This window comes from Camelus dromedarius, chromosome 18 (assembly GCF_036321535.1).
Source record: "Camelus dromedarius isolate mCamDro1 chromosome 18, mCamDro1.pat, whole genome shotgun sequence".
Classification (NCBI taxonomy): domain Eukaryota; kingdom Metazoa; phylum Chordata; class Mammalia; order Artiodactyla; family Camelidae; genus Camelus; species Camelus dromedarius.
This window is the reverse complement of record NC_087453.1, coordinates 20,010,200-20,036,136: the sequence shown is the minus strand read 5'-3', so window position 1 is coordinate 20,036,136 and position 25,937 is coordinate 20,010,200. Positions and strand designations below refer to the sequence as shown.

At 34.3% G+C, this 25,937-nt stretch overlaps 1 protein-coding gene across 5 annotated transcripts in view; it reads left to right on the top strand.

The window, feature by feature from the left end:
* ITCH (itchy E3 ubiquitin protein ligase) overlaps positions 1-25,937 on the top strand; it is a 93,590-nt gene that overhangs the window by 17,779 nt on the left and 49,874 nt on the right. For 4 of the 5 annotated variants that reach the window (XM_010975143.3, XM_010975141.3, XM_010975144.3 and 1 more), the window contains 5 exons: positions 5,949-6,039; positions 15,049-15,190; positions 16,393-16,517; positions 17,685-17,822; positions 20,672-20,717. In XM_010975143.3, the coding sequence (XP_010973445.1) occupies positions 5,970-6,039; positions 15,049-15,190; positions 16,393-16,517; positions 17,685-17,822; positions 20,672-20,717 (521 nt within the window). In that variant the 5' untranslated portion in view covers positions 5,949-5,969. Of the gene's footprint in view, positions 1-5,948; positions 6,040-15,048; positions 15,191-16,392; positions 16,518-17,684; positions 17,823-20,671; positions 20,718-25,937 lie in introns of those variants that run through there. The other variant, XM_031433961.2, reaches the window with a different exon arrangement.

The window sequence follows — 25,937 nt, the reverse complement described above, 5'->3', positions numbered from 1 at the left end:
GTTGGTGCTGTCTGTTGACGGAAGCACTCATTTCTTTGCCACATAGATCTTTTTATAGGGCTGCTTAAGTCTCCTCACAAATTGGCACCCTGTTTCCCTGAGAACCAGTAAACCAAAAGAGCAAATGGCATTGCCTTTTTTTTTTTTAAATTGTGGTATAGTACAAATAACATTAAATTTATCATAGTAACCATTTTAAAGTGTACGTTTCAGTGGTATTAAGCACATTCATATCATTGTGCAGTCTTGACCATCATCCACCCCCAGAACACTTTTCATCTTGCAAAATTGAAATTCTGTACTCAATGAACAATAACTCCCCATTTCCTCCTCCCTGAGCCCTTGTTAACCACCATTCATTTAATTTCTGTGTCTAATTTTGACTACTCTTGGTACCTCATGTAAGTGGAATCATTTTTTTGTGGCTAGCTTATTTCACTTAGCATAATGTCCTCAAGGTTCATTTATGTTGTTGCGTGTGTCAGACTCTCCTTCCCTTCTGAGGCTGAATAATAACCTATTGTGTGTATATACCACATTTTACTTATTCATTCATTCAATAATAGACACTTGGGTTGCTTCCACATTTTAGCTATGATGAATTATGCTGCTATGAACATGGATGTACAAATAACTCTTCAACATCCTGCTTTCAGTTCTTTGGGGTATGTACCAAGAAGTGGTATTGCTGGATCATACGGTAATTCTATTTAAAATTTTTTTAGGAACTGCCATACTGTTTCCCATAGTAGCTGTACTGTTTTACATTCCTACCAACAATGTATAAGGGTTCCAGTTTCTCCATATCCTTGAGAACGTTTGTTATTTTCTGGAATTTCTCTTTGATAGTAGCCATCCTGATGGGTGTGAGGTAGCATCTCATTGTGGTTTTAATTTGCATAGAAGTGTTGAGTATCTTTTCATGTACTTACTGGCCTTTCTTCTTTGGAGAAATGTCTGTTCAAATCTTTTGTCCATTTTTGCATTGAGTTTTTTTTTTTCCTTGTTGAGTTTTAGGAGTTCTCTAAATATTTTGAATATTAATCCCTTGGATGAATGATTTGCAAACCTTATTTTGTAGATTGCCTTTTCACTCTGTTGATATTGTCCTTCGGACAGATTTTAAATTTTCATTGCTGAGATGTGGATCTAGATCTATCAGACTCCAAAGTCTGCAAACTTAATGTGTTATAATATTTCCTGGAATATAAGCTATAGAGTTGACAAGAAGAAGAAGTTCACTATTTCTGCTTTGGAGTTTAGGGAAGGCTACCAGATGAGATACTTAAACAGAACATTGAAGGATAAGAGAAGACCAGATGAATGGGAATTTGGGGAAGTAGCAGGGCAAAATTTGAACAGAAAAAACGATGAGTAAATCACAGAAGTGTTAAACAGATGTCATTTGGGGATATGATGAGTAAATTTTATGTGGTTGGACCATGGGGTGTGTATTGGAGAGTGGCATGTGAAATAAGAAAATAGGCAAGCCAGGATCAGGGAGGATCAGGGAGTATCATCAGAGGTGTAGAGAGTTCATCTCAAAAATCCTTTGACAACACTGTGGACAGATTGGGGTGCGAGGAGAAATACTGAAATGAGTGATAGTACAGGGAGAGCCAAATGAAAGCAGTAGTAATGGGAATAAAGAGGAGGATGTAAAAAAAAAGAAAGTCAGATTTTTCTCACCCAACTGTTTTATTCTATTCAACTGTTTTATTCTAATATCTCAAGAAATTTTTTGCCTCTTCATATTTCTCAGTGTTTAGCCATAATGGTAATGTATATAGGGTGTTATCAAGTTTTTTTAAATTTGATGGTTGCAGGTGTTAGTAAACTACAGCCCATGGGAGGAATCTGGCTCTCTGCCTGTTTTTATAAGTAAAGTTTTATTGGAACACAGTCTCATTAATTCATTTTATGTATTTTCTGTGACTGCTGTCACACTGCAATGACAGTTGTGCAGTTGTGAGAAAGATCATATGGCCCACAAGGTCTAAAATATATACTCTCTGGCCCTTTGCAAAAGAACTTTGCAGGGTATCAAATTTAAGACATTCTGTGATCTAAGAACTAAAGTGCATGTGATGGTGCTTACTTAGTACTATATGTTGGTCATTGTAAATTAGATGACATTGACCGCATGAGTCATTCATATTCTACCCATAATGTATTTGGAAATTCTGTTAATTAGCCTCTCCCAAATTATAAGTTTTCTTAGATAATGGAGGTTTAAGGTAAAGATATTTATGTAAAGAAAGAATGGAAAACTCAACTGTGTAGTCTGGTCTCATAGGAAAAACAGGACATGTTGCTAGTCAGTCCTCATAAGGACCAAAATGTAGTTTAAAGCTGCACAATTGTTTAAAATTATAGCATAGCCCTGGCAATCAAGTTAATTTGTCAGCCTGGTAGTACAGGTATTAGTTGATCCCAATTCCAATGCTCTGATAAAATGAAATCTATGTACAGAGCTTGCAATTTTAGGCTACTCAAGAGCTGACCAGATTGTTGTAGCCCATCTCCATAGTTTAGGCTGTTCCTGTTGGGAAGAGCTTTCATGCTAGTTAACTTTTCCCTAAATGTACTTTTTTAATGGCATCCTGTTTTTGTCTGATGAATGTAGGTAGTATCTTTTTGTCTCTCTCAGGAATGTTGATGTATTTTATAAAGTTTCTTTTGCTTTTCATGATAGAAGCTTTTCACAACTTTTTCATGTTTAAGGGTGGGAGACTTAAAATCAGACTGGGAGCTCTGAGTGTGCATGTAGGGAGGAGAGGACTATAGTGCTGTCAGGTGTACTGTTGGGACAAGTCTTCTTATGAAGTTACCCAGTCTCCTGCCTGGTTGGTTAAGTCTTGTCTACAGTGGGTTGGGAGCCTAGTGGGAAAAGAGGATGGGAATTTTGTCATTCAGTTTGCATATATTCCTTTAATTTTCCTGTTCTTGTTACTGTTCTTCAGCCTTCACCTGTGCCTGGCATTTCCCATTCCAGGCATACTCTATTTTCCCCTCTATAGAGGGGGAAAAACCCAAGCCTTGTGTTGTCAAATAGGGAATTTAGCAATCAGAATGCTTGGTAAGAAGCTTTCAGCCAATTCTGCTTCTGTGTCCCAACTTTACTTCCTACTTCCAGTGATTAATCACTTGGTACATTCTCTTGAGGCTGCTATAAGTAAACCATCTTGGTTCTTGGCTTTTCCCAATTACCAACAGGATAGGAGTCCACTTTCTTGAGTGTGCTATAGTTAGCATTGGTCCATCTGTTTGGAGCAAGTTACTTGGTTGTTATCTCTACTTCTGTTTTTCCTGACCTTCATTATTACTGCTTTTTTAATTTTTAAAATTCCTTCACCAGAGTTTAGGGAGAATTTGAAAGGGAATTCAGATACACTTGTGTACTCTATCATCTTTTTGTGAAAATTCATTCCCCACATACTTTATTTTCTTTTTTGGTTTTACTTTTTGCATTCTTTTGAAATCTTGCATATTAACTTCACAAAAATTAATCAATATCTTTGCCTTGCCCACTACAAGGATCTTGGAACAGTTAACTCCAGTTACCTTCATTCCTGACTTTAATGCTGTTATTCAGTATTTTATTTTTATTTTTAAATCCCCAAATTAGACATCATTATGTGTATTTTAGATTTACCTAATGTTACCCCTTTCTTAGTCACTTTTGTGTCTTTAGTTGCAGAACTTCCTTTGAGGATCATTCTCCTTATTCCTCAAGTACATTCTGTAGAAATTCTTCTAGTGATAGTCCATTGGTATTAAAATTATTTAGTCTAGAAAATTTTTTTCCCTAATTTTTTTGTTTTAAACAGTTTTATTGAGATGTATTTCACATACCATACAGTATACCCATTTAAAACATACAGTTCAGTAGCTTTTAGTATATTCAGAGTTGTGCATCCATCACCACAATCAATTTTAAACATCATTACCTACAAAAGAATCCTTGTGCCCCTTAGCTGTCACTCAATACCCCATCCACTCAGCCCTAACCCTAGCCCACCAGTGATTGACTTACCATCTCTATAGATTTGTCTACTCTGGACATTTCATGTAAGTGAAATCATACAGTATATGGTCCTTTGTGACTGGCTTCTTTCACTTAGCATAATACTTCAAGATTTATCCATGATATAGCATTTACTAGTGTTTTTTCATTGCTGAATAATATTCCATTGTATGACTATACCACATTTTATTTATCTGCTCATTAGTTGATGGACATTTGTGTTTCTATATTTGGCTGTTATGAATAATGCTACTGTGAACATTCATGTTCAAGTTTTTGTGTGGACATGTTTTCATTTCCCTTGGTTATATACCTAGGGGTATAATTGCTAGATCATATGGTAATTCAGTGTTTAACTTCCTGAGGAACCATAAAACTATATTCTGCTGCAGCTGCACCATTTTACATTTTTTACCAGCACTGTGTGAGCGTTCTAGTTTCATCCTTGTCAACATTTGTTATCTGTTATTTTGATTATTGCCATCCTAGTAGGTGTAAAGTATTATTTCCTTATGGTTTTGATTTGCACGTCTCTGATGGCTAATGATGTTTAGCATCTTTTCATGTACTTATTGGCGATTTGCAATTATCTTATTTGGAGAAATGCCTGTTCAGTTCTTTTGCAGTTTTTCAGTTATTTGTCTTTTTGTGCTGAGTTGTAACAGTTCTTTATTCTAGATACTTTTATCAGATACATGATTTACAAAATTTTTCTTCCATTTTGTGGGTTGGCTTCTCTCTTGATGGTGTTTTTGGAAAACGAAAGTTTAAATTTTTGATTTTTATATCCAATTTATCATTTTTTTCCTTTTGTTGCTTTTAGTGTGATATCTAAGGAACTATCTAATGTGCAGGGTCACATAGAATTATACCTGTTTTCTTCTAAGAGATTTATAGTTTTAGCTCTTACATTTAGGTGTGTGATCTACTGTGATTTAACTTTTATCCATGGTTATGAGGTAGGGATCTCTTGCACATGAATATCTATTTGTTGAAATGTTTGTCTTAGTACGCCTGTCAAAAATCAGTTGGCCATAGATATTTGGATTTATTTCTGGGCTCAGTTCTATTTCATTAATCTATATATCTATGCTTATGCCAATACTATACTGTCTTGATTACTGTAGCTTTGCAGTAAGTTTTGAAATTGAGAAGTGTGAGTCCTCCAATTTTATTTTATTTTTTTCAAGATTGTTTTGACTATTCCTGGTCCTTTGTATTTCCATGTATTGACTTGTGAATGTCTATAGAATAGACAGTTGGGATTTTAATAGTGAATGTGTTTAATCTGTAGATCATTTTGGGGACTACTGCCATCTCAACGATGTTAAGTCTTCTAATCAACGAACATTGGATGTCTTTATATTCATCTAGGAGTTCAGTTTCGGATGTGTTCAGTTTGGAATGTCTTTTAGATACACAAGTGAAGTTGTTTACTTCAGGAGTGAAGTCGGAGATAGAAATATATAAAGTTGGGACTTGTTGGTATATAGATGATACTTAAAGTCGTAATAACACTGGATGATATCCTTGAGAAAATGAATATGGAGAGATGAGAGAGGAGGGAACTGAGAACTGAGCCCTTAGGACACTGCAATATTAAGAGAATGGAGAGAACAGAAGGAATCATCAAAGGAGACTGAGAAGGAACATTAGGTAGGTAGGACAGAAACCTAGAGAATGTCTTGGGAACTCAAAGGAAGAAAGTAAACCATGGAAAAAGGAATGATCAGCCATGTCAGATTTTGCTGACAGGGTAGGCAGGAGGAATACTAGAATTGAAAATTGAATTTAGCAATGTGAAGGCCACTGGTTATTATATGGCCTTCAGTGGAACATGGAAATGGCCTAGTTAGCACTATTTATATATTTTTTAAGTAGGAATTTTTGACGTTTATAGTGCCTTCTTTGCCATTTTCAGGTTTGCCGTACTGTTTGTGGTATGTCTGACAGTGGATCACAGCTTGGTTCAATGGGTAGCCTGACCATGAAATCACAACTTCAGATTACTGGTAAGTCTTAAAAAGATTATTGCTTTACTTTTTTTACCCCCTAATATTAAAAAAAAAAATCCTAAGAAAGTCTTTAGTGGCTGTTACATATCAGGTGCTGAATTAATATTTGCTGAATGAATGAACATAATGTTTAGGTATGTAAAAATTACACTTTTTATTTCAAAATATTCTTGCATATATTATACAGGATTTGGGGTTTGTTTTTTTTTTCATTAAACATGCTTGGACAATTGCTATTGTATTTTGTTTTGTTTTGGATTTTATTAACAGCTTTGTTGAGAGGTAATTCACATACCATACAGTTTACCCTTTTAGAGGTCAGTGGTTGTTAGTATATTCTCAGAGTTGTGCAACCATCACCACAGTCAATTTTAGAACATTTTTACCACTCCAGAAAGAAAGCCCTGCTCCATGTTCCCCAAACACCCTCAGCCTTAGCTAACCATTAATTTACTTTCTGTCTCTGTAGCTTTGCCTATTCTGGATGTCTCATATAAATAGAATCATAAAATGAGTGGCCTTTTGTCTTTGACTTTTTTCTCTTATCATAATATTGTTCTCAACATTCATCTATGTTTTAGCATGTGTTAGTATATAACTTCTTTTTATTGCCAAATAATATGCCATGTCTGGACGTAACTTTATCCATTTATCTGTTGATGGATGTTCAGGTTGCTTCCACTTTTTTGGCTATTAGGAATAGTGCTGTGAACATTTGTATACAAGCTTTTGTGAAGGTGTATGTTTTCAGTTTTCTTGTGTATATACCTAGGAGTAGAATCACTGGGTCATATAATATCCACATTTAACATTGTGAAGAATTCCAAATTATTTTTAAAAGCATCCGCACCATTTTATATTACCATCAGCCATGTGTAAGGGTTACAGTTTCTCCACATCTTTGCAGTGCTTTTCTTTTTGATTAGAGACATCCTAATGGATGTGAAGTGGTATCTCATGGGTTTGATTTGCATTTCTCTTATGGTTAGTGATGTTAAGCATCTTTTCTTGTGCTTAGTATCCATTTATGTATCTTTTTTTGGAGAAATGTCTGTTTTAAATTTTGGGGGTTACTGTTGTTACTTACCTAAACTAATATCTCTGTCTTTGTTTCTTTCTCTAACTATGCTAACCAAGTATATCACTTTCAGATTAATGTTCTTAATATGCCACCTGCTCAGAAACCTTCAGTGTGTCTCCTTGATTATGGTGTAGAATTTCTTTAAACTAGGCTAAGACTTTTTACAGTCTTTCTCCTTATGGTCTCTCTAGGCTTTATATAGGAGCTATTTGCTCTAGCCAAGGTGAGGCACTGAATTTTTCTTCAGACATGTTTATGTGTCTATCACACAGTGAAACTTCAGTCTCTCTCATTTTAATTTAATGGCATTTATTGTCTATAGAGCAGTTACCCTCTGTATAGTATTTTTGTTTCTGCTATACCTGACTTAAATCTGACTCTGGATTTTTAATATTAGGCTACAAACTGTATCTTATTATTTTCCTCAAGAATCTAAAGGTGATTGCATTATACAAAGGAAACAGCTTCTTAGGATGACAGCGTCCTAGAGTTTATTTTGGGGAATTCTTTCACTAACTCTAATCTCTTTCCTTAGCCATGTCTGATTCTCAACAAAAGATTAATATTTCTTGGCTAAAGCCAGGTTCTAATTGTTTCTCCCTTCCCCGTCCTCACGGTACCCTGGGGTAAGCTTATTTACACTGGGCCACGCTTCTTAAGACTTGTGTTTTTTGGTGCAGCTTAATGTTGAAACCTTTGATTGGAACAATCTTTTAAACTTCTTTAATTCTTTAAACTTCTCAGCTTACATAAGTACTATACATGATTTTATTTTTAAAAACTCAGTAAAATAAAATGAGAAGTGCTTATTTATCATCTCAGTCCTCAGAGATAAATACTGTTACATTGTTTTAGATGTAGATTTAGGTTTATATTCTTTTAGACTTTTTCTCTGCATAAACTGACTGTCTTATTTGTTATCATTGTTATCACAGTAAGAAAAACATTTAACAAATGCCTGAGTACACCCCAAGAAAACATTCTTAGCCATTTTAGAGCTTTTAATCTTGGGTCTAAAAATTCTGAGAATGTATAACGATAGGGCAAAACCATTTGAATAAAAAGAAACACCATGAATTATGGATAAAAGTTATATATTTAACAAATATATCGTTAAATATGAGACAAATGGAGAGCATCAGATAATAAATTAGTAAAGTGCCACATTGAATAGGATCAAGTATCCTTCATAATTTATTGTTTTTTTAAAAAATTTTTTTGGGGGTGGTAATTAGATTTATTTGTTTTTAAAAGAGGTACTGGGGATTGAACCCAGGACTTTGTGCATGCTAAACATGTGCTCTACCACTGAGCTATACTCTCCCCCCATAATTTATTATTTACTTCTTTGCTTTTGATGCCAGAAACCTCAGAACTAATTTATTTTGTGCAAATCTCCTTAATTGACATTTTTTTTTATTCTGTGTTAATGGGTCAGCTATAATATTTGTTTTTTTTGTAAGGTGCTTCAACATCTTCTAGAATCAAGGACGGCATAAATATACAAGTGTAAAGTATAAATGCCAGGGTATATGGTAATGGTGAGAAGAAATAATGACTGGTCTGGAAAGAGAGATCAGCATTTGAATAGAGTTGCTGTGAAAGGAGGTGGTATTTGAAGCATTGCTACTACTTAACAGTAGAAAGGTAGAAAAGAATCAGGAGCAAATATCAAAGAGCAAGAGGCTTAAAGGAAGGAAATGTACAAGGCTTTCCTTGATGTTCCTAAAAGCCACTGCTGCAGATCCAGGAGCTATGAGAATTAATGGCAGTGGGTCATCTCCTTCAGGTGTGTCAGGGATACAAATTAAAAAAAATTTTTTTTTCCCAAGGGAGATGGAAAGTAGTAAGAGTTTTTAACAGAGAGCAATGAGTTGGATTTATGTTTTAGAAAATTGATGTAAAAAACTGATAGAATTTAGTGTCAAAACTTAAAATCCTATTCTATGTTTCTGCTCAAATTGATATTTTTTTAACTATGTATACATGCATACATACATTATTTGTTTATAGTATATATTTGCTGATTGTTTTCCCTTACGAAGTTGAGAGCAAGTAGAAAATCTCCTTCAGAGAAATGGCAGCTATTATAAGTTGTAGAAAAACAGAGTTTTAAAAAATTAATTCATAGTGTTATTGATAAGTGAATTGTTCAGAGAACTTGGGTATGTTTTAATTTCACTTAATTCTTTATAGGGACATGAAAGGAAAGGCAGCCTCACTTTTCCTTTTCAGCATTTACATAAATAAAGTATACCTAAGAGTTCTTATCATGAGGAAAAAATTTTTTTTCTAATTAATTTTTTATCTATATGAGATAGATGATGAATGTTCACTTAACTTGACTATGGTAATCATTTCATGATATATGTAAGTCAAATTGTAATGCTATACACCTTAAGCTTAAAAAAAAAAAAGTACAGCCCCAGTGCATTAGTAACACTTTCTGTAATTTGATTCTAACTAATTTATGGAAGTAACCTGAATAGCCATTTCGCTATTTCAGTTTGAATTGGATTAGAAAGATTGTCTTTTGTGCCGTTCTTTCATAGATCAAGGTAATTGATTGAGGCAGCCCCTTTGAGAACCTCTGTTGGCATTTAAACGATCTCTTAACGCTTTTATTGGGTATTGAATATGTCTGTATTGATCCTTGTGTTGGACAGTAGCTTTCCTCTATAATTTAACAAATAAATGCAAAAATCTTAGCACAAAATCATAAATATTTAACTCAAATGTTTTGACAAGTGTGCCATTAAAGCTTTTACAGCTAAGCTCTTGTGGTCATCTAGCCCTCCACCCTCAGTTTTAATCAACAAATCTATACAGACTAGTGACTCCAATCTTAGGGTAGTTAATGTTGTTGAATTTTAGTCCTGGTTCCTGATCGTTAGTCCTGATCATTAATAGTTGTGTAACCTTGTGCATGTCACTAATATCTTTGATCCTCAGTTTCCTTATCTGTAAACTGAGGATATTAACACCTTTGTCACGTGGTTGTTGAAAGAACAGTGTATGAGTTGAAAAACTTCAAAACAGTATATAAGTGCACAGTAATTATTCTTCTAATTCCTTATTTCTTTCTCCCTCTAGGATTTCTCATATCTAATTTAATATCTTAATAGCAGTCTAAGCTTAAATCTTTTATAAGGTTGGTTGCTTATTTTACATTGTCTTCTTTCTTAACATTATCATTCTGATCTTCTTAAAATGTAAAAGGGGCCAGAATGAATGGCAAGAATGATACTGTTTTGTGAAAGATCATTAGTGTTTAACAGTAAAAATTTAATTTATGACTAGAATGCAGGTGTTAACACTGTTATCAAGAAGCTAATTGGTGGATCACATATTTAAAATTTTCTTTGCCTCTTTGTCCTTGCCTTTTACATCTCCATCCATTATCAAATTGTGTTGATTTTTAATCTTGCATTTCCTGGATCATCTATTCTTTATCTCTAATTCCACGGCCTGGGTCCTTTACCTTGGACATAAGTCTGTTTTCTTACATCCTTCCCTGTCTTTAGCCATTTCCTGTTTAATTATGTTCTATACATAACTTAAGCTATTATACTGAATTTATCTGTGTTTTGATGCCTGCTGTATGCTAGCATTATACTTCTGTGGGCAAAATAAATACTTTGGTATTTCCTGGAAATTTATTAGTCTCAGTCTTTATTTAAAACTCATCATTTGAGGAAGAGAAACCATCTTATTTTAGTTATTACTAATTAGAATTAAATATTACTGCATTTCCCCAAATTTACTAGAACACCATATATTTAGCTTCCAATGCTCAGAGACCAGAAGGGTTCTTCATACTTAAAGTTTAAAGTCAAGAGTTTATATCCGGTTCTGCCCAGTGAAGACATAGTTCTGCCACAGGGGCTTCACATGGCCTCTCAAGACTTGTGACCACAGAGGTAGCCCTTGCCTCACTAGTTTTATCTCTTTTCAGTTCATTGTTCTGCTAATTTACTGGTCTCAGCACCCTTATTTGTTTTCCCTTGTTCACTATAGCTTCCTGGTTCTCAAAATAAGTTGGATAAGCTAAAGATTCACTTTTACTTAATTTTTAAATTATCAAAGTTTTTTTTTGTGTTGGACAGGTAGGATGAAGAATTGAAATCAGATCAAAGCATTTACTTTAAGAACAGAAGGATCAGATAGATATGCAGTAGATTGTATGTGTATGTGTGTAAGTAACTATAAAGCTGGACAACTTGTTTTCTACCATGACTGATCATTTGGTTCAACAAAAGTATTAAATGTCTCTCAGGTTTAAATCACTGAGTGCAATAGCAAGTTACAAAGACAGGTTATAACCTTGCCATGAAGGGAATTACAGGGTGAGTTAAACAGGTAAAAACTAACAAACTTACTAAGACAGAATAAAAAGCTGTAGGAAACATACATAAATATGAAAATGCTGTGGAAGCAGAGAGGCAAGAACAATTTAACTTCTTATGTTTAAAGAAGTACTCAATCAAAGAGAAGGGGACATTTGTCTCTCAAGAAGTAGGATTTTATTGGGTGACAAGGAAGAAGGATCAGTATGGTGGAGGGGGTAGTACATATGAGGCCTGAAATTACATGTCCCTTGTGAAGGACAGCAAACAGCTACGGGTGTTTAGAATACCAGGGGCCTGGTGGGATTTGATCTAGGAAGAGTCTGTGAAGGTATATAGTAAACAATGTAAAATGCCCCAGGAGGGTTTAAACTTCATTTTGCAGGCATTAGAGAATCATTGAAAAGTATTGACATGATGGTATCTGTTCTAGGAAGATAATTTCTAGAAGCTGTGAGAGGTTGGATTGGAGAAGTTAAAATAAAAACAGACAATTACAGGCTTCTTGGAGAGTAGCCTAGGCTTCTTGAAGTAGCCCAGGTGACAGATAATAATGACATTTTTCTAATTCCTTTTCTTCCAGTTTGTCATTTTTACTTTTTTTACTCTTTTAAAAAAAATTCAAGTATGATTGATTTACAGTATTTCAGGTATACAGCAAAGTGATTCAGTTATACATATGTATATACATACATATATAAATATGTATTCTTTTTCAGTTTCTTTTCAATTATAGACTATTACAGGATATTATAGTTCCCTGTACTACATAGTAGGTCCTTGTTTATCTGTTTTTATATATAGTAGTATGTATCTGTTAATCCCAAATTTCAAATTTATCCCTTCTCACCTTTCCTCTTTACTAAGTTTATTTTCTGTGTCTGTGAGTCTTTTTCTCTTTTGTAACTGAGTTCATTTGTATCATTTTTTTTTTTTAGATTCCACATAAAAGTGATATTCTATGATACTTGTCTTTCTCTGTCTCATTTAGTGTGATAAGCTCTAGGTCCATCCATGTTGCTGCATATGGCATTTCATTCTTTTTATGGCTGAGTAATATTCCACTGTATTTATACACCACATCTTCTTTATTCATTCATCTGTCACTGGACATTTAGATTGCTTCCATATCTTGGTTATTGTAAATAGTGCTGCTCTGAACATTGGGATGCGTGTGTCTTTTCGAGTTAGAGTTTCCTCTGGATGTATCCCCAGGAGGGGTATTGCTGGATCATGTGGTAGTTCTTTTAATCTTTTAATTTACTGTGGGGATTTAGGTTTTAGGAAGCAGTACATTGATATATTTTATAGTATTGAGACTATAATGAAAGTTTTATGTGATCTGAACTTTGAGGTTTTTAATTATTTTGGGTTTTTTTGGGGGGGGAATAAGTTTGTTTGTTTGTTTCTTTCTTTCTTTCTTTAAAGGAGGTACTGGGGATTGAACCTAGAACATCAGGCATGCTAGGTGTGTGCTCTACCACTGAGCTATACCCTCCCCCTCTGAACTTTGAGATTTGAACCCTTAAGTAATTTCTCTTGCCCAGGCTTTGCAGTGACCTTTGGACAGACTTTTAAATTCTGTTGAGCTTGTTTTTTCATGTGTAAAATTAAGATGATAATACCTGTGTCACAGAATAATCTTGAGTATTGAAATGACTGTATTTAAGTGCCAGACTCAGTAAACACTAACAATTCGTGTTAGTTTCCCTTACTCCTTTTATTTCCCCATTTAAAGTTTCCTAAAATGGCTCTCATGTGGTTGGGTGGGATTATGTGACAAACTAGCTTTCAAAAGTTTGCATCCCAAAAAGAGCCACTGAGGGCAGATCATTTCCTTCCTGTCAGATCTGCATTGTTCTTGGTTCTAGGTTTAATCAATTTTAGAGGACCATAAGAGCCCCTGAGATAAAATGAGCTTATGCATAATTGTGTGGGCTATTTCACCTTTTCTCAGACCAGAAATGTGTTAAAAATAGGAATTGTCTATTTTTCTGTGATAGTCTTGTGATTAAATTAGGCTTTGTGTTAAGCGCTAGGGCTTTATGGTGCATACTAATCAAGAGATAGCTCTGGTCCCCACTTGAATGTTTTCTTTTCTGAAAAAGACATCTTACTTAGTGCTTCCACTTAAGACTTCTCACAAATATCTCAAATTTTATACATTTATTATAATACACTTGATTTCCTGCCTTTGCTGCCCTCCTCAAACTTGTTATTTCCTAGATCTTTTCCATTTTATTAAATGATACCACCTTCCATTCAGTTATTCACTCCAGAAACCTGGGAGTTATCCTTTCTGCTGCTTTTCCCCAACTGATTCATCCATGCAGTCTAATCCTGTTGGTTGTCTTTTTCCCTCCCCATATCCATGTTCACCACCCTAGTCTAAATCATTGTCATCTCTTAATTAGATGGCTCTAGTAGTCTCTCAAGCACTAGTGGACAGAAGTATTTGATGTACATGAAGTTGAGAGATTCAGGACCGCCACCTGGGACTGTGCCAGCTGGGTGCCTAGACTATCTATGCGTTGGACTGTATATTGAGTTTCTTTGGTAGCTGCTATATAAACTTACCTAGCAACTCACAAAGGCCCCTTAGTCTTGAAGGGTACTGGCATTCTCTGAACTTTGCTGCTGGAGTAGATATCCAGGTGGTAGAATATTTCCTTGGTTGTGATCATCTCATTCATAGGGAAGCAATGAGTTGTCACCTGTGGCAACCATGGGGTGCTCTACTAGATTCAAGTCTACTTACTGCACCTTCCACACGGGGCTTGGACAAGGTTGTTTTATGGCAAAGGTGACTGCCTCAAGGGTGAAGGCTAAGGATGTAAGAAGGTCTTGCTAAGATAATGAGATACATGAGATGGTAAAAATAATCTGTATCTCTCTTCCTTAAGTGGCTTTTCAGTATGCTTAGAATGAAGTCCAAATTCCTTATCTTGGCTTAACAAAGCTAAATTTGATCTCACCTCATTTACCATTTTCCCTTCTTTGCTGTGCCTTTCCTCAGGTATACCAAGCTTTTGTACCTCTGTCTGGCATTTCCCTTCTTTCTACCTTCCATCTTCACATGGCTGGCTCCTTGTCATTTAGATGGTTGCTTAAAAGTACTTCTTTAGATTTCTTTAGTACCAAGTCATATTCTGTCACATTAGGCTATTTTTCATCACAAGGACTTGCCTCTAATTGTTCTATCCACAGTTTAGAGCAATATCTGAGACACCATAGACATTCTGATATGTATTGACTAAGTTTGTCAGTGCACTTTTAAATTGACCTCAGAGTTCTGAGACTACTGATGCTGACAGTGGGGTGGTCTACTGATGGGAATTGGGTGGCTGGTGTGGGCAAGTCTCATTTTTTCGTAGGTTGGGAAGAAATACAAAAGTAATACATGAATAGAATTAGTATTTTAGGGCAAACTGCTTATCTGAAATAAAAAAAAAAGTTCTGCTTAAAAACATTAAAATAATAAAAATAATAATGTTCTGTTTAACCTTTATGAAATTAAATTGAAAGATGAACTAACATCTCAAATATTGAAATCCCCCTCCCCCCCTTTTTTTAACTTAGTCATTTCAGCAAAACTTAAAGAAAATAAAAAGAATTGGTTTGGACCAAGTCCGTATGTGGAAGTCACTGTAGATGGACAGTCAAAGAAGACAGAAAAATGCAACAATACGAACAGTCCCAAATGGAAGCAGCCTCTTACAGTGTAGGTTTGAAAGTATTTTCTACAGTATATTTTGTACAGTAGGTGAGCAGAAATGCTACTTTAAAAAAGTTTTTCACGTATTTTCTTTGTTCTTCTTATCTCTCTCATCTTTTTTTGTTTTTTCTTTTTCCCTTAAGACTACTTCCTCCAGTCCCCTTTCTCTTTAGTTCTTTGCTTTTCCAGCCTCTCCTTTTCTTTGCATTTTCCTATTTAGTTGATAATAGTATCACTGTTGCCAGTGAACAACAGCTGGGAGAGCTGGTCGTCATGAGCCTAGAAAGATTCTTGGCAGCTCTTTCCTTAGGGTTGAAATAGAGGGCTATGAGTAGCTCACTTTTTCTATGGCTTGCAGTAGTACACATACACACACACACACACACACACACACACACACACACACACACACACACACATGAATATATATTTATATAAATTGAAGTACAGTTGAATTACCTCACTTTAATTTTTAAATTCGCACAAGTTCATTCTAATGCTCCTTATCTGTATTTATTTCAACATTGTTTCTTAGACTTTGTTTTTAATTAGTGGCCCATTAGAGATTTAATCTATATTAAGCAATATGTGAGTAACATTTTTTAAAAAAACAAATAAAATCTTCAGAAGGTTACAGCCTCCATAATGACTAGAGAAGTTCAGAATAATAGACTACTCATTTATTTTCTATCAACTGCTATCTGTGCTCACTAAATATGTACTAGGGATCTTAAGCTGATAACAACATGAACTCCTTAGTGGTTTAAAAGTTCAGAAAAAAAAATTTTCCTTGCTGCCCTATATTATTCTGCTATTCTTAATTTAAAAAAAAATTTTAATTGAAATATAGTTGATTTACAGTGTTGTATTTATTTTTGTTGCACAGCATCAGTACTGCTGCTCTTAAGCCAAGGCATTTGGGGGAACACATAGCTCAAGTTCTTCCAGTTGAGAAAGTAGTTGTGATTATGATGAAGACTTTTGCTTTTATTGCTGATCCATGCATGAAGTTGCCCCTAATGTTCAGCCACAAGTGAAGACTGTGCAAACATGTAGCATGTAGATTTTTTTTATAAGATGACAGAATATAGGTAATATTGATTGTACAGTAAACTATAAGGGGTGCAGTGAAAACCTTAATTGTAATTTATTTAGGATTACATTGTGATACTTAATGTAAATAATCTTTTTTTCATCTTTTTTCACAGTATTGTTACCCCTGTGAGTAAATTACATTTTCGTGTGTGGAGTCACCAGACACTGAAATCTGATGTTTTGTTGGGAACTGCTGCATTAGATATCTATGAAACATTAAAGTCAAACAATATGAAATGTATGTATGTAAAAATAATAGAAAGTATGCTCAGGTTTTGTTTTTCTGTAAGAAATTCATAGGCTAAATGTGGGGAATGACTATATTCACTATTTGTTTTTAAGATTTTCTTTGTTAGACTATTAATAGGGAGATGAATCTTGACCCGTTTAACGCATTCTCAGTAACCATGATTTGGCCATTCATTTTTGGAGCCAATATTTTGAATATTTATTTAGTAAATAGATACTTATTGAAGTGCTGTATATTCAATTATGGAAAACTAAAAAATATAGAGCAGAAATAAAGGAAAAATCTCACTACAGAGACACAGATATGGTTAATATTTTGACAGGTTTCCTTTTCAGATGATGATGATGATTGCTGAGGGAGGCAGGTAATTAGGCTTATTTATTTGTATATTTCTTAATGAAGGTACTGGGGAATGAACCCAAGACCTTGTGCATGCTAAGCACATACTCTACCACTGAACCATACCCTCCCCCCCCAAATGATTATTTTTTTAAATTTCTCATTTTAGATGGTTGTGGTTTTATTTATATGTGTATATCTCTTTATATATATCTGTGTATACTGAAGATACATAAAAACTTGAAACATGCTTATTTTAATGTCATGATTTCAAAACATTTTTTAAGCCCTTGATTATCTAAAAATACTTCTAAGAATTTTATTTCTCACTTAGGATTTATGAGATAAAATTCATTCTTAAATTATATGTTTTCACTCAGTATAATTCAGGCATGTATTTGTTTTTGTTTTTGTTTTTGTTTTGCTAGGGGAAGGTAATTAGGTTTGTTTATTTATTTATTCTTAGAGGAGGTGCTAAGCATGCACTCTACCACTTGAGCTATACCCTCCCCTGCCAAGCATATATTTTTGAGTGGTCTTAAATGTCCTGCTGGCTCATTTTATATAAAGAGGGAATGAATATAATAAATAAGATGATTGAGCTATTCAGTATTTTACACTGTGGATATTAAACATTAGCAAATTTTGCTCTATTTTTAAAATATTTTGGCATTAAAAGGTCTGAAACCTTGGGTGAAGTTTATTAAAACAAATTGTATACATAAAAATGTAAATTTTTTCTGACATTGTTTTTAACAGTTAAGATGACTTAAAGGAAAAAAAGTGACCGTTTTCTGTAATTTTATTCTCTTCCAGTTGAGGAAGTAGTTGTGACTTTACAGCTGGTAGGTGACAAAGAACCAACAGAGACAATAGGAGATTTGTCGATTTGTCTTGATGGGCTGCAGTTAGATTCAGAAGTTGTTACTAACGGTGAAACTACGTGTTCACAAAGTAAGTAATCACTTCTTGAATAGGAATTTTTAATGATTCTTCTTACATTAGTCACTGTAGTATGTTGTAGCTACTGCTATTCTTTTTCACGTTAAAGAAATTATTTCTTTTTAAGAAGAGAGATTGATCATTTTAAAATTTCCTTTTAGTGCATTGTTTCTATGAAGAAAACATTTTTCCTTAAGTTGAAAAGCTAGCCAAATAAAGGCAGAATATAGCTGGCCCTATGAGTGATGAATTGATATATATGAAGTATTCATTTGGTAAGCCAACAATAACAGTTAATATGGTATATTTAGTGCCACATCTCTTACAGTGCCAGTGGCAAACATAGTTTATTTTCTGTAGCAGTGTCTGAGTTTAAATTTGATTCAGAATTCTTTTAAATACTGTACCAGACAAACCAGTACAAGCTGGAATCCATTTGCCAGTCCTCTTCCATTCTTGTAGGCTACATTTATTGAGATGTTTTTGAACTAAATAATGACAGAACCAATTTACTATATGCATGCTGGTATATTTTATAATTTACTAGTGTTTGTTAAAGGGAATAAATATGATTAAAAGAAGTTTGATGGCACCTGAATTAGTGCCTGCACAGCTAGCATACTTAATAAAACTACTTCTCAGTGGATTACCTTTAGATATTTCCATACCTTTCTAATGTGCTACTAAGTGTATTTTCACTTGAAATGTAGATTTTAGAGGTAAGACAAAGAGTGGATTAATGGTTTCCTTGTTAGTCTGACAAGGTCTTTTTATTTAGAAATTGCATTCTGAAACATTTTGCAGCTGTCAGATGCTGCCATACTTCTGTTTCTACTTTGGAAGACTTCGTACTTCCTCTTTAACTCATAACCTTTTTTTGATAGCAGGTCCTTTAAGGTAGTCCTAGTGTGTTTTCTAGGTTGGTTCTTTGGGGTTAATGAGGATGGGAGAGAAATTTCTGAAATGGTCATACTGCTTCAGTATTGACACATTCATTTTAATTGACTGCTATTCACAAGAATGCTGTAATGGTTATATTGGTTACATTTTTCTATAAATTGGAATTCTGGAAGATAATAAAAGTTAAATTACATTGTTAAACTGCTCTAAAACCTCAGTATTTGTAGCTTCCGAAGTTTTTTCCCTATAAATTGAAACTACTGCTAATGCAGAATATTTAATAATTAGTAAAGCATATTAGTCTTCATATATCAGAGTAGACTCTAAGCTGCATATTTATACTTATAACGTTACAGTTTATTTTCTACGTAAGTGGACTTTTCCACTCAAGTAGGAAAATAATTGACAGAATTTAACCTAATTCCTTGAAGTAAAGAGAAGTTTTAACTGGGAAGTTGTGGTGGATTTTAGGGTTGGAGTTACCAGATAAAAAAGCTACTGTTCTTTGAATGTTTACCAGGTGCCAGGCACTATGTTAGTGTGTTTACATATATACTAATTTGACCATCACAGTTTTGTAAGTCATTACCTGCATTTTGTGTATAAAGAAAAGTGAGACTCTGAGAGCTTAAGTAGTATGTCCAGTATCACACCAACCAGTATGATGCAGAGTCAAGACTGAAACACAAATATTTGTTACTTCCTTTTCTTTCCAGTATGCTTTTGGTTTCACACTTGAAAACTTAGGAACTTTAAATCAAATCGTGAATTGTTGTAAGTAAGCAGACAAAACCCAGTTAGTTAAGCCCACAAGCACCTGCGGTGGAAACTGTACTTTTGTTGTTTTTTGATTGGTTTCATTTCTGTAACTTTAAGAAATGAGAATTAGAGCATAGCATTAAAGTTGAATTTCTAGCACCTGTGCATTGTTTGGTTGGTTGCCTTTGTATTCTGCTATTTTTCTAATGTTGCAGGTTTTTGGATTCCTTTTTGTGTGCATATTCAGTCAGACTTTTTGTGGAAGAACACATAGGATGATTCTTATAAGAAGTCTGCTCTTTCAGACTTTAACTTTTTGGTTAATTTAAAACAATGTTTATGAAAGGAAATATGTCTGAATTTTGGTCAGACATATTTAAAAGTCACCAAATAATAGCTTGCTTTATATTTAGATGTACTGTGAAGATTGGATTTTCCTGATGAGACAGCATTATCTCTTTTGGTACTTACAAATTTTCATTGTTTTTGGTGGATAAATTTTCTTAAAATATCAGTTATATAAATAAACCTTTTTCAAGTGATACAAATATCACTCAGCATGTTTGTTCTTCCCACTTCTTCAAGCTTTAAAAATTAGAGAGCTTTACATTCCCATTCTACCACCCCTACTGCTATCCTTACTCAAGGAACAAATTTAGTATTCCAGCTGAGTCTGAGAGTTGTAACATTTTCTTTGATACTTTCCTGTTTTTCTGTTTAGGAGGTAACAATACAGTTTGTCTTGGTGTTTTCCTTTTCTTAAGTACAACTGTTAATCTTCTTTTTTGAGTCTTTGGAAAGAAGCAGCCTTTATTTAATTTGCTAATTAGGTAGACTTGTAGCTCTCAGACCTCACTTTACTCAACAAATTGGGTGTGGGGCAGTTGTTCATTTCTGCACAGACTTCCCATTCATCTATTTTTACTTCTTGGGTGGGTGGTGGTGGAGGATGGTTAGTTTAACACCTGTCTTCCCAAATATGACATTTGACAAACACTGAAAAGTATCATCGTCAGAGACATTCGTTTTCCTTAAGAGGAATAAAAGTCTCTTTACTTTTAAATTCATAATTATAAAGTAGAAACATACTATTGTAAAGATCTTCATTCTTTACCGAGTATGCCCTGGACTTAATTTGGGGATAGTTTTTGAAAACTACTTTTTAAAACTCATTTTCTGTCTAAATTTTGTTGATGTTAAAGGTGCTTCACAGAATGATGATGGCTCCAGACCCAAGGATGAAACAAGGTAAGAGTTCACCTGTTAACCTATTACGTACCACAGAATGCAGAAACAAGGGAAGATAAATAAAAATTCATTTTAGGCAAAACTTAAAGTTCAGATTGATATAAGAATAAATGAGGGTCCAAAAAAAAAAAAAAAAAGAGAGCTCAAGGTAAGAAAGGAAATGTTTATGGAAGATTCAAGATTCTTAGCTTATCTGACTGCAGTTCTCTGGAGTAGGATGGAGATACCCAAATGCTAATACTTCAGTTTTTTTAGGAAAGCTGGGCTATAAATTTTGGATATATGTGAAGGTCACTACTAGGTGTGGTATATTCTGGGCTTTCATTAAGAAGGGGCAGAGATTTGTACCAGCTGTTTGCTCTTAGCCTAGATTCAGGATTTTCATGTGTCTGTCTCCCTTCAGGTTTAGTGCCTAAAAAGTGATGAGTGCCTTGAGTTTTGTTAACTCACTTAGCAAACTTTAAGTGTTTACTGATTGTCCTGGAAACTGGTAATGGGAGATAAAATTAGGTAAAGAGGTGATCCTAGTTTAAAGCAGTAAGTGACATGTCTTTAATAGTTCCAAAATCCCATTGGATTCTTTGTTTTTTTCCAAACTGGTTAAACAGTGGGTAGGGAGAGCATGAACCATGGAAGGAATAGTCAGAGGAGGAGAAGAACCAGAAAAGCAGTGTCACAGAACAAAAGGAAAAGTACCTAGAAGGATGGAGTGTTATAGTGTCAGATGCTGCAGAGGAGGTTAGGTGGAGCAAACAGAACAAAATGTTTGATAGTTGTTGAAGCTGAGTTGATAGGCACATAGGAGTTTGTTGTAATAGCTGATCTACTTTGGTGCTATATGAAAAACTTACTAAGATTTTTGGGAAAATCAAAGTTTATAAAGCTGTTGTGTTTTACCTAATAGAGATCTATCTGTGACAAAGAATTATCTCCTATACTACTCTCACAAGAAGTAGAATATTAAAGAGTAGTTAATTTCTTGCCCAGAGAAAACTACTTTTATTTCTCACCGATTAAACAGCAATAGAAAAGGTTTTAAAAGTCAATAACCATCTCTGTAGACTGGAAGACAACTTATACCTCTTGTGCTTTTTATTTATTTATTTATTTTTTTGAGGGGGAGGTAATTGAATTTGTTTTTGGAGTAGGTACTGGGGATTGAACCCAGGACCTTGTTCATGCTAAACATGGGCTCTACCACTTAAGCTATACCCTCCCTCGTAGGTTTTTTGAATTCATGAAATTTCCCCCATAAAGATGTTTTAATATTTCAGTTTGCTTTGGTCACATAACTCCTCTTTTGCATAATAACCCCATATTTTTGCATTAATAAGTGAGAATGTGATAGAATTTTATAGTTCATTGAAAGGTTCTATTATGCCACTCTGTTGCTTCTTTTTTTGAAAATCTTTCTTGTAATACTTTATGAAACCACCTCTAGACAGTTATAAACTTCTTACAAAGGCATTGCTAGAGCCCTAGCTTCATGCAATTCATTTAATCAATGCTTTACATTTTCCCAAGTGAATCACTGTCACAAATAATCTGAGGAACAGTGTCTTCTAGGTTTCTGAGACTGCCAGACTAATCTTTCAGCATGTCTTTTGTGTTAAACTTAAATTCCTTTGTATTAGCCTTTTCCAGAGAGCATACCTCTGAGATGGTGGGTTTGAAAAGCATTTTGTAAACTATTAAATGCTATTTAAATGTTACTACACAACAATCATGACTGTGACTGGCTTTTCCCCTTTGGTTTTGTTTGTAGACTTCATAACTACAAGACTAAAAGGCAGGGCAACATATATCCAGTGAGCAAGCCCCCCCACCCCCCAATAATTTAAGAAGTTTACTAAATAGCTTTAGGTTCTTTCACCTTTTTGTTCTAATTCATGCACTGTGTATCTTAAACGTAGTCCTTTTGGTCCCCTTTCCCCCCATAGCATGTCTGGATGTTTTATATTTCTCAGTGTTGTCTTCCTGTCACTTTTATGAGTTACCAAGATGATTGGTGCCTGGTGTTTTTGTTAATTTTGTTGTTGGATGTACCTTCTTGACTGTTAATCTTTGATTTGTGTATTTTCTATGACTATTGTATTAGTATCTTGGTTCTCCAGGGTGCTTTATCCTATCCACAAACATCTGAGCTTATGTGTAGATCAGATATATATGTATGGTGAGAAAAGCAGAGGTTTATAAGACTAAAGCAAAGAACAAAGCCATAGAAGTACCTAATTCATAGCTAGTTGTATATTGGTGATAAGTTCACATTGACAATTCTGTATAGTATATAGTTTTCCTTATTGGTTTTCCAAATCCACTTCAGGTTTTAACTTAACACCCACTTATTAAAGGAACTAAAATAAACCACAAGTGCTATTTTAGTATCACTGTGTTTCTCAAACTTTAGTGTATATTAGAATGACATGGGAACTTGTTCAACCATGAATGCTGAGTCTCATCTCCAGTTCCCAAATAGTTAGGTGTAGGGCCCAACATTTTTCACAGGTTTCTAGGTGATGCTGATAGACAGGGTCCTACACTTTGAGAACCACTACTTGTTAGACATACAGGTATTTCTTAGAATACAACAAACTATTATGGGAAATCTTTCCAGTTATAAACGAAGTCTATTTCTTGAAAATCCAGGATCGCGCAATTTGCCAGGAATGTCACTCCATCTTAATCTCATCCTTTTTTGCTTCAGAGGTAGTTTGAATCTTGTTTCTTTTTTGAACTGCTTTTTTTAAAATTAGAAAATGATACATGATTGTTTTTTAAAATGTGAAACAGTGTATAAAATGTATAAAAGCTTCATGGAAGTAATGGCCTTTGACCTAAGACCATAAACCAAGTTATAATGGATGTACATGTCTTGAAGGAATTGTAGGGAATTCTCAGTGGAAAAAAGAAAAACAGTCATGGAGGTGGGGAAGAACGCAGAGTGTTTCATTGAAAATCTTCAGTCACAATGTTTGGCTGAAAGTAGAGTAATTGAAAGTGGGAAATGGCAGGTGGTGAATTTGAGAGTAGAATCAATCAATATTTGTCTTTTATGATGTGTCAGGCAGTATGATGAACATGTTTCCTGTTATTTCAGTTAATCTTTAAATATTTTTATGAAGTGGGCAGGTATCGTTTTTATAGGTGATGAGAAAACAGGCTCAGAAAGGGAAAGGAACTTGCCTGAGTTAACAGTGTAAGTGGCACAGTTGAACCTGGAACTGCCTTACCTTCAGAGCCTGAGCTTATAATTACTGTTTCACTGCTACCTAAAGTGAAATGCTGGTCCCCCTACCATGTAAGTAAGTACTTATCCAACTCAATGAATGTTATTTTTAATATTACAGAGGTTGAGGCCAGATGGAGATTTTGGTTTGTAAGTATAGGCTTATAGAATCATTTTCTATGGAGAGAACTGTCTTTTAAAATACTTGAAGAAGGCATTGATATGATCAAAACTCTGTAAGAAAAATTATTTAACAGTTGTATATAGTTTGGATTATATGGTGGTGGTGAAGGTTGGAAGACCTATGTGGAAACTTGTTACAGTAATCCACTGAGAAAGTTGGAGCAGTGGTGGTAGGCGAATAGAGAGAATGTGGAAGTGAAATCAGTGGGACTAGGCATTGAGTGTCAAGAGGCACAGAAGAGAAGTCAAACTGCCTCAGAAGATAGCAGGGTCACCCATAGAACTAGAACATAGGAGGAAGAATGGCTTTAGGACTGGAAAGTTATTCTAGATCTCCTGCATTTAGTTGATAATTTGGTGCCAGAGAAATGAGAACCAGGCAAAGGTTAGAGATTCTGATTTGGAATTATTTTAGAGATGATCTTTGAAATCAATGGAATTTGAGACCCCAGGGGGAAATTTGTGGAGAATGAAAGGGAAGACAAGAACAGAACCTATATTTATGAAAAGGACAGGGACAAACCGAAGAAGGGATGTTTAGAAGTGGGAGTGCAAAATTAGAAAAGCAGTTTCACAGAAATTAAGAGAAAAGTGTTTTTAGAAGATGAGGGGTTTAATTTTCAATACTGCAGAAGAGAATGAGGTCTTAGACTAATCAAGTCAGGGAAAACTGGCTGTATGGAAAATGAAATATCAGGTTAGAGCTTTAGCTCATCCCCAAATCAGAGTAGACTCCAGATTGAGTTTTAAAATTGATTTTTAAAAATGAAACTATGAAACATTTAGAAGAAAATATTTCTGAATACATTTAATTATGTAGAAATATAAAACTCTTATATATTCAAAAACACAGAATTAAAAGCCAATGACAAATATTTAACCAATATGAAAGATGATAAACTATTACCTTTAGATTGTAAAAAGCTCTTACAAATAAGGACAAAACTTTTTTTTTTAAAAAAACTACAAATGATAGGCAAATATACAGTGTATAGAACAGGAAAGTCAGATGGCCTATAAATGAAGTATTGTTGAACATTAACATTTTTTTTTAATGGAGGCACTGGTACTGGGGATTGACCCCAGGACCTCATGCATGCTAAGCATTCTCTCTACCACTGAGCTATACCCCACCCCTAACATTAATGTTTTGATTTACCAAATTGGCAGAGATTTTAAATATATAAATACTTTATGGTGAAATGGACATTTTCATATCTAGCTGATGAGAGAATAGGTCAGTTATTACCTTTAAAAATATTTGTAAAAAATTAGCAATCAGTATTTTAGTCTTCAAAATATTTGCATACTTAAACCAAGCTATTCTATTTTGGAAATCTATCTGAAGGAAATTAAAAAAATGCCACCCCCCCTAAAAAAAGTTTAAATTATGATATATCCATATGATAGAGTCTTCTACATGCATTAAAATGCTTTTGGATAATTTGGGTGAAATGCTTGGTATATAATGAGTAATAAAACAAAGAAACAAAAATTCACCCAGGATATGAAACATTGTATGATCACAGTCATAGCCAATGAAAAAGGACTGGCAAGAGATACTCCCATCTCTTAATGGTAATAATCTCCAGAATGTAGGATTGAAGGTAATTTTTATTTTATAATTAGAAACTACTTTTTGTTTTGAAACCTTTTAAAAATTAAAATGCACTAAATACATTAATTGCATAAACACAATAAATTATAATGAAGGAAAGGAGAATGAGAGAACAGCTTGAGGAGCAGTTAAGATTGAGGAAATATTTTAATTGTATTTGTGAACTGAGAAGAAAGATCTAGAAGAAGGGAGA